Below are 12,672 nucleotides of genomic sequence, written 5' to 3' on the forward strand. Positions count from 1 at the left end.
GATGAGTGGACCATTTGCCATATAACCCATTGTAGTCGGACAGCCTGAGGTGGAAGAGCTTCGGTCTATGTTCGACATGATTTGGAATTATTACATTTTATTATTAAAATTAATACTAATAGAATAAACCAATTGCTTGATGAAGTTAATCTCAATGAAATTTTAGTTGATGAAAATTTTAGTAAATATGAAATGAAGTATGATAATGTTTTTGAAAAAAATTGAACAGCAGGTGAAAGAGAATGTTGCAAGGAAACAGGAAGCTAAGGAGAGATGAATTGGAGTACAAACAGAAGTCAGCCTATCCCCTGCCTAAAAGTTATTTAGAACCCACAGCTAGCAATGTTCATGAAGGAGGGTTTGAGATGGGTTTAGCTTCTGTGAACTTTGAAGGGGGGTGTTAGAAAAGACAGTGCCACACCTCACTACTACAGTGATGAAGGTGAAGTTTTTGAATAAAATTTCCCTACCTTAAGGAGTTTGGAGAGAATTTTCAACAGGAATCAGAATGGTCCCCATTTTTTAAGTCAACAGGGGACGCCCAAGGGGCAGAGACAGAGAGGGCAGAGGAACTTTTGGAGGAGCAACAGGGGGGACAGATATTGAGTCCCAACAGGGGGGACAGATATTGAGTCCCAACCTGTATGAAGGTCAGATTATTTCATCTTTTGGGGGAAAGATGTTGAGTGTTTCAGGTTTTAACATCTTTAACTATACAGATGAAGAGATTACTAGCACACATTTTTCATTGTTTAGAAAGGGTCTTAAATTTGTTCCCAATAAGAAAACAGATATTTTAGAGGTACTTATTGAGTTCAAGTTATACTTGAGGAAATTGAATTTAGAATTATTTGTTAAGGATACTGACAAGACAGTAGGACCAGGGCTATTCAAGAAGAAAGGTGTATACAACCCCCCCTCCATCCCACCCTGGCTAGTTTTGAAAGGGTTTGTTCTAAGGAAATTTATCAGGCTTTTCATACTCAAAATGATAGATTTTTCAACCTCGCGAAAGAAAAGGAGGAATTATTGAGAAATTTGAGATCAACAGATCATTTTAAGATTATGAAGCCAGATAAAGGGGGAGGGATAGTGATTGTGGACACAAATGACTACTTAAATGATATAGCAAATCTCTTGAACGACAGAGAAATACGAAATAGTTTCCCTCAATCAGACCAACATTGCACACAGGAGATTACAGTTATTTATCGAAGGCAGTCTTTTTCAGGGGATTATTAATGAAGAGACATACAGATTTTTTTGTTAATGAAAACCCTTATATCCCCCACTGTCTTTGGTATCCCCAATGTACACAAGTGTGTTTAACACCCTCCATGCAGATTAATAGTGACTGCCCATAACAGTTCAACATACTCCTTGGGCATCTTTGTAAACAGACTGTTAAAGAATTTGATGCACCCTATTCCACATGTGTTAGTTGATTCATGGGATTTTTTGACTAGAATCAAACATAATCTAGGTGGTGAACTGGTGGGATTTTCAACTATTGACGTAGTTGATCTTTTCAATTCCATTCCCCACCAAGAGTTTATCGAATTTTTTCGGGAAGCCATTCATGACTATACTAACTTAAATCCAGGGCTTACTACTTTTGTGGTGGATGTTATGGAAAGTATGTTAAATAATTTCATTTTTTTGAAAATGAGTATTTCAGCCAATTAAAAGGAGTGGCCATGGGCTCAAGTATTGCCCCTATTTTTGCAAACTTGGTCATGGCCACTTGGGAGAAGAAGTATATTTTCATCTTGAGATTTGAGAAGGAATAGGCCTTATATCTCCGTTACCTTGACGATGTGTTTGATTTTTTGAAAGGAGAGGAAATGTTAGCAAATCATTTCTATTCTTACATCAGCCAAATTAGTCCCTACTTCAAGTTCACACATGCATTTTTCCCAGATTCTATCGGCTATGTGGATGTGACTGTTTCAATGGACAGAAGTACAGGGACTTTCACATCTATATTGTACCGTATACCCACATATTCCAACAGCTTCTTGGCCTTTGACAGTAGGCACCCCTTCCATGTTAAGAAAAATCTTGAGAAGGGGCAAGTGATCAAGGGGGCAAGGATGTGCTGTACTTTGATTTCAAACGTGAATTAGGTTGCCTCATGCAAATATTTCTGGATAGAGGATACCCCGAAAGGTTGGTGTATTCCTTGGGAGAAGAGGTGTTAAAAGAATGGAGGGGGTATTCACCTTTATTAGGTCAATGTAACCTCCAGGAAGAATTAAACAAAGATTCTGGTTATAATTTTTCCAAAGCTATGGTTACATACTATGGCAATTTGGGGTACACAGTTAAAAACATTATTACCAAAAATTGGGTTATCATTGAAGGTAATAGCGAAGTGTACAGCCAGTTAGGTAATACCCCTTTATTCATTCACAAAGTAGGGCACAACATGAAGTATTACCTGGAACACTCTTTGATGTCAAAGGTTGGGCATAGAGGAACCCAGAAATGTGGGGCATGTAAATATTGCCCAAATATATTGGAGGGTATAACGGTTACAGTAGGTGAGTTTCAGATCAGAGTGCACCTTGCCAATGGAAACTGTAATAGTAAAGGATTGGTTTACCTTAGTATTTGTACTGGCTGCCAGGGGTTCTATGTAGGAAAAATGGAGCGTATACGCCGTAAGTGGATTTATGAACATCTTTATGTGGTTGAAACCAGGAACCCTAACAATTCTCTTTTTAAACACACTTTGACCTGTACAGGAGAACCTAGCTTTATTTGGTATTTTGGAAAATGTGTTGAGAGACCTTAGGGGTGGGGACTGGGGTAACAGGATCAGTAATAGTGAAGTTCGATGGCAATTGAAATTAGGAGCTATGTACACCCCCAGGGATGAATGAACATCTCTCCTTGGCACCTATTTTAAAAGACAAGGCCAGCAAGCTTTGATATTGGCTGCGTTAGAAATGTGACTCTGATTATGCAAGTATTTTTAATTGACAGCATTTTACTAGTGTAATATCTGTATAAGAACTTACAACTAATTGTTTTAATTGGTTAATTGATGAGGTTAACAGTTAAGGGGACTATAGGATTATTTAAAACCAGCCCTAATGGTGAGATATTTAGGTTTGAAAAAGTCCACGTTTAAGTGGACGAAAACGCTTACCATTAGGAATTGTTTCCTTGGAACTGTTTGGTGTTGCTATAATCTGCTGTCAACAAGTTCACGAGTGAGGTCCGAGATCATGAAGACTTTGTTTCTTGGAACTATTTGATTTTTTTTTATATTTTGCTGATATCTTTTATGTGCAATTGATACCTGAGGTAGACTGATCTACTGGGATGTGCAGTTTGTAAGTCTCAAGCTGCAGCTGTTGTAACTAGTTATTGGGACTGGCTTTGGCTTTGTGGAGCTCATTGCAGTCTGTTTAAACTATTGATTGTACTATTCATGGACTCATTCTCAAGCTACAGCTGCTGTCATTGTTTATTGGGACTGGCTTTGAGGAGCTTATTGTAGTCCGTTTTACTGTGGACTATATTGTTCATGGACTTAGTCTCAAGTTACAGCTGCTGTTACCGGTTATTGGGACCGACTTGTGGAGGTCATTGCAGTCCGTTCTACTGTGGACTTTACTACTCACGGACTGAATCAGGTTGGAAGGTTTTACCCTACTGAATTTGTTACTGTGCCTAAGTTGTGTTCAGCTGTTTTTTATTGTGGTTTTACAACCTTTTGAATAAAATAACTGACAAAAATCCAAAGGAGTACTCAATTCAGCCTTTCAGAAGGTAAACGGGTGGATTATTGTGTTCTCAGTGATTTTGGATCCACCCGACCGCTCCGTGCTTGATTCTTAGGTTCATAGGTGATTACTAGGCTAACAATCCCAGGGACTGCAAACTGTAAACAAGCAGATGAAAATGCTACTCAGTCTTAAGATACAGATGACTAGATGTTCTTATTCCATTATTTAAGACATTGATAAGACTTTATATCGATTATTTTGAACTGTGTATCTACATCTTTAATAAGCTCAAAAGATTAGAACACATACAGAACTTTCATCTAGACATAGTTTGCCCAAGTTGCACCTGATCCTATTTCCCGATCTGGTGACCCTGAAAATAATCACTCCTCTAAGCTGCAGAGAAAAACATAAAGGCCATTCCCGATGTAGCACTCCTAAGACAACCAATTCTCTCTGATCTCTACACTACTCAACTCTTAAGTTGAGAAGAAAAAAATGAAAAGGCGGTCTCCTTTTTTGCTTTTCTTTTTTAAAAAGTAGCTACGTAGCAAACCACTTGCTACAGATAGTACACATTTACACTGTAGCAAGTGGTTTCCTACAATGCTACATTTTAAAGCAGAACAGCAAATTGATGAGTGGACCATTTGCCATATAACCCATTGTGTTTTAATCATGACACCAAACTAAATATTGGCATTCAGAATTAATACTGGTACAGTAATAAAGCCCCATTGTCAACTGCTGACTGCACCTCTTAACACCTTGCTCCTGGAACAGCTGCTCCCTTTGCCCCACCCTAGCTATGCTGCTGTTTTCAGCAGACAAATAACTATGAGACATGAGCTTTAGGGAACAACTGCCAGAGCTGAAATTTCAAATCTGTCAGTACATGTTTGCTAGAGGTGATCAGATTCTAATATAAAAATGTTTTAAAAATGATGTTCTTGTCTCAGCACTATGAATTTATTTTAAGATGAGTGAGCTTGCTAGTAGAAATAATAATTTTGTTGACTTACCGACCTTTAATACCAGTTTGAAGAAGAATTATTTCCATTGCATGGCAGGTAGATTGTGGAATTAGCTGTCAGTTTCCATAAGATTATAAGATAATATATCTAGCTTCAAAGCAAACCTAGAGAAATGGTTTAGGAATAGGGCTTATATGATCCTGAGCTGAGGCTTTGCATTTGTAATCACTCTACATTGTATTATCAATGTCCTGTAGATGAGGTCATTGTGCTGGAAACTGGAAAGCAAGGATTTGTAGGGATGTAGAACAGTATGTGTGTGTAACAAGGACCAAACTGTAAGGGGGTTATTGTGTCAGGATTGGAACTGATATGAACAGGGCAACTCAAAAGCTGTTTTTCTAAGTGTGACCCTTCTGGAGAGGCATGAACCCAGGAAGTGGACTTGCATGGATCAAATTGCTTTTGTGTCTGTCTGTATGAATGCACTGGAGACAAGATACTAATGAGATAGTGAGTGTCACCTGCTTATGCACCTGTACCCCTGTCAGTCTTGCTCTGCATACCAGCTAGTTCAAATGATCAAAACATATTGTGGATGCCGTCACTGTACCAGTCTTTGATTCACTCAGCACCGTGCGGTACTACCCTTGGCAGATTCATGCAAGATGTGGCTGGCATGTAGCATGCAATTCAAGACTTTTAAGGACTCCAAGGCAGGCTCTGTTAATGGAACCATAATCCAGGATGTCCTTTAAAAGTTATTTTCCCTTAGGAGAGAAGATAATTAATTTTTTCTTATGTGATATGGCAGATGTCTTTCAAGCACAAAAAAACAACTTATAGAAGGAAGGAGAGGGTCATTTTCTTCACTTTATTTCACTACCATGTCCTGGCTACTAATGATTGCATACCTGATTATTTTTGTCATGTGGTTGGCTTACTTTTTTGGTCCAGAAGCACATTAGCACCTACTTATTTTATCTGAGGTATTTTTACTTGAGAAGCTCAGTGAAGGTTTAACATGAAAACTAATTTAAGTTTTAGAAAGGCTAATGGCATCAGTGGTGAACCATTATGCTAAAGTAAAACTGAAACTATTGTGTTTTGTTTCATATATGATAGGTGGATTTACAGACAAAAACTATGACTGGAGCTCAGAAGATGAAGAGTCTGCACAGAAAGCCCATCCAGTCCAGGTGCTTGTTGTAAGAGATGACCATTCTTTTGAATTGGATGAAGCTGCTTTAAATCGTATCCTTCTCTCTGAGGCAGTCAGGGACCGGGAAGTGGTTACTGTGTCTGTGGCTGGAGCATTTAGAAAAGGAAAGTCATTCCTAATGGACTTTATGTTGCGATATATGCTTGATAAGGTAAGTACGAAGTGAGGTCTTGTCTCATAAAAAGGGTAAACATGCTGAAGCAAGACTATGCAGATTTCACTTGATTCGAGATGTTACAACTGTGTTTTTATTTTTGTGTGCATCTTTTAAAATTAAACTATCTAGGCAGACATATAAACGTACACACTTCTGTCTCTGTACCCAGTGGAATTGGTTAAGATGATGATTAGACATTGAAGAATGGAAATGTCAAGTTCATATCACCTGTCCACAGCATATACATTACAGCACTATATAATGTTGTAAGCATGAAAGGAAATATTAGCTCTTGTTTAGGATCTGAACCAAAGACCTTCAGCAATCCATGCTGCTATCACTGCCTCTGGACTAACATGTTAGAGGTGCTATGTTTTCCTTTTGACAACGAAACCCTTAGTATGGTGATATGGTCACATTACTTGCATATGCACGAACACACACACACACACACACACACACACACGAAAAGAAAGACTTCTGCTTAGGCATTGGTTACTAAATTTTGTAAACGTGAAAGGAAAATATTAGCTCTTGTTTAGGACTGGAACACAAGCCCTCCAGTGTTTCATGCTATTTGCGCTGTACAGGATATAGTTTTTTTCAGACAAGATTTTTTAATGTGCCAGAAAACTAACACCTTTGAAATAATTGACCACGTTATGTACATTATTCACAGTAATTTGTGCTGCAAGTATTAGGCAAAGCAGTTTTAATAAGCTGGGTTACATGATAGCGTGGCCAGATTTACGCTTTGCTTAAGGCAGAGAATACACTACTGTTAATTGTTTCAGTTTGGCTTTCATTATTCCAGCTGTTATAGTAACGTGTTTTGCATATTATTATTTTTTAGACACTGCCACTGTTAGTCTATTCTTTCTCCAATAAACATGTAGACAGCCTTTACCATCATGCTTGTGATATACTCCAGCAGTTCCAAATGTCTTTCAAATACCTTGCCTTTATAGCATTTACCATCTTTGCACCTTCTTTTTGGAAGAGTTTAATACACTTCCTTCTTGAACATCTTCCACTGTACGGTTTCAGAACCGACTTAAAAGCACTCAGTAGGCCTAGTAGCCATGGCAAACGCATCATGTGTGATCCAAGTTGTTGTTGTGTATTCCGGCTTTTCCCGGTTAAGGGTCGCCACAGTGGAACTCCGGTCCGCTAATGATTGGCAGTCGATTTTTACATACCGGCTTGCCAGGCCTGACGCACAACCTTCAACGAAGGTACGCCCATTCACGCATGTCTCCACGCAGAAGATGCTATAGCTGAGAATTGAACCAGACAGTGTCTTACTGTGAGGCAACAACGCTACCGCAGCAACACCACCGCGGGTTCCAAGTTGAGCTTTGGTAATTAAACATGTAATGTTATCTATAGTTTGTTATGCATGTAACCCATAGAACTATGCGTTTTCATTAGCTTATTCTGTGTTTCTGTATTTTGTCTTGTGCTGACTGTCTTGACAGTTACACCCAGTTTGCTGTTGATTGCAAATGTATTTAATTAGAGGTCCTGGTTATCACTTTTGAGATCAGATCAGTAGATGCTGAACAGGACAGGACCCTGTACAGATACCTGGTAGAGTCGACTAGTTACCTTACCACTATCTTTGAGACACATGGCACATAAACTATGTGGGTTCTGTCTTTTAGCCATTACTACATAAGGATCTATGTTTAAGGCCAGTAGTTTGCTCACATTTATGGCATAGGGTATGGTACTGAATTCTTTGGTCAGATTGAACTAAACTGTGTGTGAACTGCATGACCACTGTCAGTTGTTTGCATGACCTTCATGAAGAAGTTGACAAGATGTAACAGGCATGATTTCCCCTTGATGAAGTTGAATTGTTATGGGTCAAGCTTTATGAAATTTGTGATATTATAGTTAATGGCATCAGTCTGATACACACCATTGCTCTACAGATCAGACTCATAAGACTGATTGGTCTAGAATTTCTAGGGTCCATGGTAGGACCACCCTCACGGAGGAGCATCGCTGCCGCAGTTCTCCAGGATTTGGGAACTATGCCTATGGCTAAGCTTAGGTTAAACAGTTTGATGAGATGTTAAGCAATAGCTTGTTTAATAATGTTTTACTAAGTTAAGCACCCACAGGTGTTATCAGGTCCCATGGGGGAATGTTTTGGGTCTTTGATAACATATTAAGAACATGTTACTTCATGAGGATAGGGAATGTAATGGTTTCTGAAATAAATATGATTTGAATATAGTGTTTGGGGTTGAAGTTTGCTCTAATCCTTGATAAGCTAGTCTATTTGCAGTGTTGGGTTGGCTACGAGTGGGGGCCCACATTAAGGATAAATTCAGAACAATGTTAAGTATCATTTCTTAGTTTTCTAACATAGCTAGAAAATGACATGTAGTTGTAATTATCATTCACATAGAAGCTAATCTGTGTTCATGTATTGCTTTAGTGGCCCTTATAGTTACATTTAGTTTTTTGACGATAATTTTGTTCTGTCCTCATTCAGAGGAGTTTTAGCTTTTTTGTACAGTTTAGAGGTTTTTTCTCGTTATAAACTTTATTTATGTTAGTTGACCACTGGGGGCGGGGGTTACATTTCCCATTTGTCTAAGTGGGTGTACAACTTGATGAAGGCAGCTGCTCTGGTGGGGTCAACAGTGGTGATATCATGTTTAAATTTAAGAGATTTCATATAATTGTATAAGGCTCACTCTTCTGAAATCCATGAGGGTATGGATTTTTGAGAGCAAATACCATCAGCCACAAGCTCAAGAATATTTTGGCTTCTAGTGGGTTCACTAGCTGTTTGATCCCTGGAATTCCTATTTATCAAACCCCCAAATTTCTGGACATAACCTGCAATAGAGGTATACATGCTCCTGTCTGTGGCAGTGTAAATGAAGTCTCCTAGGATTATAGTTATTACTTTTCTCTAAAACATCCAAGCATCTAACACTGACCATCTGGTGACATGGATAAGGTTCTGTAGCATGCTATAAGTTGGAAGTTTGTCTTGTTCATGGTAAATTGAAGTTGTAGGAGCCCAATTTGTGGGTGTCTATGAATCTAGTCTAGATGAGATGTGGATCCTGATGAATACAGAGATGTGTCTACAGTTTCTATGAGGCCTGAAGGCATAATATTTGCAAAACTCAGGTAAGGGGGGTAGTGATTTTGTTACATTTAAATGAAGTCTGTGTAACTACGTGGACATGTTACAGATCCAGTAGCACTTTGAGATCAGGCAATTTCTTATAGATGCTTCAGGCATTGAGAAGAGACACCTTAATGTGGTCCACTTGTTCGATCAGACTGATAAGTTGGAATGTTCAGTTGGTAAACTCTGCTTAGAAATGCACTATGGGCCAGCAAAGGCTTTTGCCTGGATTCAGAAACCATTGAACAAGAGATGCGGGCCTTCCCTTGAAAGACGATTTGGATTATCAGTATCTTGTCCCAAATGATGCCAGCTATTAAACTAGTTACACACAGGCATCATTCTTGGAGAAGGGAGGATTCTTTTTGGAACCAGAGTCTTACCTGCATCCATCACATGCATACAAAGTTCAAACATATTTCTGCTTGTCCCTCTGGGATTTGATCCCCAGGTTATTTACTCCTACATGGACCACTACCATGTTGTAGTGTAATAGCAGAATACTAGGCTAATGCCACAAGGAGCCATTTTAAGTCTAGCCAAAATACCCAAAATAAAATTTGATAGGTAATGGTTCTCGGATGTTTTGTGGTGGGTGTCTGTTTTTAGGTAGACAAACTATTACAAACTACCTGTCTCTTTAGTAGAGACTTGTGGCAGACCAGGGGTATATTTGTGGCTCCCATCCACTGGTCCAGATTCTGCTTGAATAGATGCAGGGAAGAACTATTTTTCACATGGATGAGAAGCCAGTTTCAGAGAAAAGGGAGCCTCTGGGACACATACCTATCCTTCTAGCACATCCTGTTTATATTACTGGTGAGGTTTAGGTACCTAGATCAGGTGATCCTGATGGTAGTTGTTTTCTAAATGTGTATCAGGTCCATTAGTGCTGGATTTGAAGAAGCTTTGTAGGCTAGACATAGGTCGCCTCTCAGCAGCCTGTAAGAAACTGGATAGAACTTGTTTTCTACTTGTATTTTTTTGAGAAATCTCTTTGGATGCTCCAGTTGCTGTATATACCTGGTGAGATAAATACTGTAGGGGACATTTTACTAATTGATAGGTCTTATGAAGGCAGGGTAAAACAGGATGATGACTTGTTTGGACCTAGATACCATACCTTTATTCATAAGTTTTGCAATGTCTTTTTGTTGAGGTAGATTCTCCTATTCTAAATTCTTTTGTCCGGTCATTCAGCCAGTTGACTATCCAGCAGTTGACTTATGCATTAATACCTAATTTAGTGAGCTTATTAACAATGCCCAAGTGGGGTATTTTGTCACATGCCTTGGGTAGGTTAGAGGTAGGTAGCATGTACTGATTTGCCCTTGTCCATTTCTTTGGCAATCTTCTCAAAGAAGGTTTAGCAGGCAAGACTTACCCTTGAAAGACTGAACTGACTAGGGTCCAGTGTTTGTAGGGTACCTGTGTCACCATTTTTGATATCCATGATTATCCTGTTCATAGCCTTACACAGCAGGCTTGCCAGACTAATGAGTTGGTAGTTTCATGGGTTTCCCAAGTTTGTAGATAGGCTGCTATTGTGCAGTGGTATAACCATTGTAGTCCTCCATTCATTGGGTACAAAGCCGATTTGGAGGCAGTTGACTGAATAAAGATTCTAGTAGGACCAATAGTTTGTTTCCTGCTATTAAGACTGTGCCTTGGGATAGTATCAGGACCCATCGATGCAGTGTTATTGACCTTTGAGAAAACCTTGTGGGCTTGCTCTCTAGTGATGTTTGGGGATGAGATGGATGCTGGAATTTCCTGAGGAATATCTGGTGGGGGAAGAGGGAGATACAGTTTGAGTCCACACCTCTCAACTATACAGATTTCACAGAATGTCCAGATTTTTGCCTTATATTTTTGGTGTGTTCCTCCTAAAATCTGTACTTTTCTGGCAAATACTTGAGGATTGAAGTCATTAAATAATGACAAACATTTGAGTTTAAGACTCCACATCCTTCAGAAAAGTCATGCTAATGCAAAACGTATCATTCTATCAACTTTGTTTGCAAGAGCAATATTTAAAATCTGTCCCTATTTGTCCCCCATCATTTTAAGCTTTGTTTAGATTTTCTGGTCTAAGAGGTCGAGAGGTATGTTTGAGTCAAATATGTCAACCAGGAGATTAGCCATATCATCTGTTTCCATAGGTGGCACCATTTAAAATGAATTTGGTACATTGCTGTGTATTTCTTTTGAGATGTTGGCCACAGATTAAGAAAGCCATGTGGTTGTCTTTAACCTGGGTTGCTATTTTTACCTGAAATTTGGCTCTTGTTTACTTTATTAACCGCATGAGTTGCTTGTTTAGGCTGATGAGGGAGCTTTTAACATGCTGAGTATTGTCCTGTTAGTTTTTGCCATGAGTTTTTTTTGTACAGCCAATTGTAGTTGGACTTCCACTAGGGTGGCTTAGTTTTTGCTTCAGCCCACCACTTAATTTGGGAAGGTACAGTAATTTCTGTACAGCTGTTGATATGGTTATACACAGTTTCTGTAAATATTTCTGCATAGGCAGCAGTATTTTAAAAGTTGGGGGGTTGAAATTTATTTAGGATGTCACTCAGTAGTTGGAAATTTGCCTTGGAGTAATTCATAAAAGTGCTAGGGTTCCAGGTGTCCCTGGTTTTACACTTAGAGACAGCTTTATGGTCTGACTTAACTAGCAAGGGTATTACAGGGGAGGGGGGCTGGGGACTGCAAGTCATTTTTTGTGAGGAACAGGTTTAAAATGATTGAGCCCCTAGTGGGTGTATGAATTTAATTGGTCCAAGGTACTGACATTTACAAAATCCAGGAATCTCTATGCCTGTATGTTGGGGTTTGAGTATGATTCCCACTTTATATTAGGGTGGTTGAAGTCACCTATGAATACGGTGTTGGGGTGGATGAAGAGTGTGTCGAGTGCTTTTAAGTAAGTGTTGTGGTTGTACTGGGTCATTGAAGGGGACCTATAGCTTGCAAAGATATGATATGGGACCTTATTTGTAGTAATTGTCAGAAGTAGAGAAGCTCAAGTCTGTCTGACTAATGAACCAGCCTTGCAGTGTTTATTTTTAATGTATATAGAGACACAACCAACTTTTGTCTCTTCCTGTGCAGTAGCTGGTCTAAATGTGTGGAAGGTATTCTAACCCTGCACTACTGGAGTGCGTTCTAGTGACTTCAGAGTTGGCTACATTCTCCAAGGTGAGGAGACCCTGCAGGAACTAGAGTTCACAGGTTCGTAGGTATATAGTTTCTTATTTAGACTCCTGGTATTGAGCAGTAATACCTTCAGATTTTCAAGGTTTGGTACAGCTATGTCAGAAGATTTATGTGGTTGGCAATGCCTATAAAAGGCAATATGGAGGTGGAAAATGTTTAGCCAGTATTCAAAATCCCAGGAGAGACAGGTGCAGACAATCCCTGGC

General features: G+C 39.1%; 1 protein-coding gene across 2 annotated transcripts in view; it reads left to right on the forward strand.

Annotated features, from left to right (window-relative positions):
- Positions 1-12,672, forward strand: part of ATL1 (atlastin GTPase 1) — a 903,853-nt gene that overhangs the window by 195,566 nt on the left and 695,615 nt on the right. For both annotated transcript variants that reach the window (XM_044074302.1, XM_044074301.1), the window contains exon 2: positions 5,837-6,084. In XM_044074302.1, the coding sequence (XP_043930237.1) occupies positions 5,837-6,084 (248 nt within the window). The remainder of the gene's footprint in view (positions 1-5,836; positions 6,085-12,672) is intronic.

This window comes from Protopterus annectens, chromosome 6.part0 (genome assembly GCF_019279795.1).
Source record: "Protopterus annectens isolate FY-2018-M chromosome 6.part0, PAN1.0, whole genome shotgun sequence".
Taxonomy (NCBI): Eukaryota; Metazoa; Chordata; order Ceratodontiformes; family Protopteridae; genus Protopterus; species Protopterus annectens.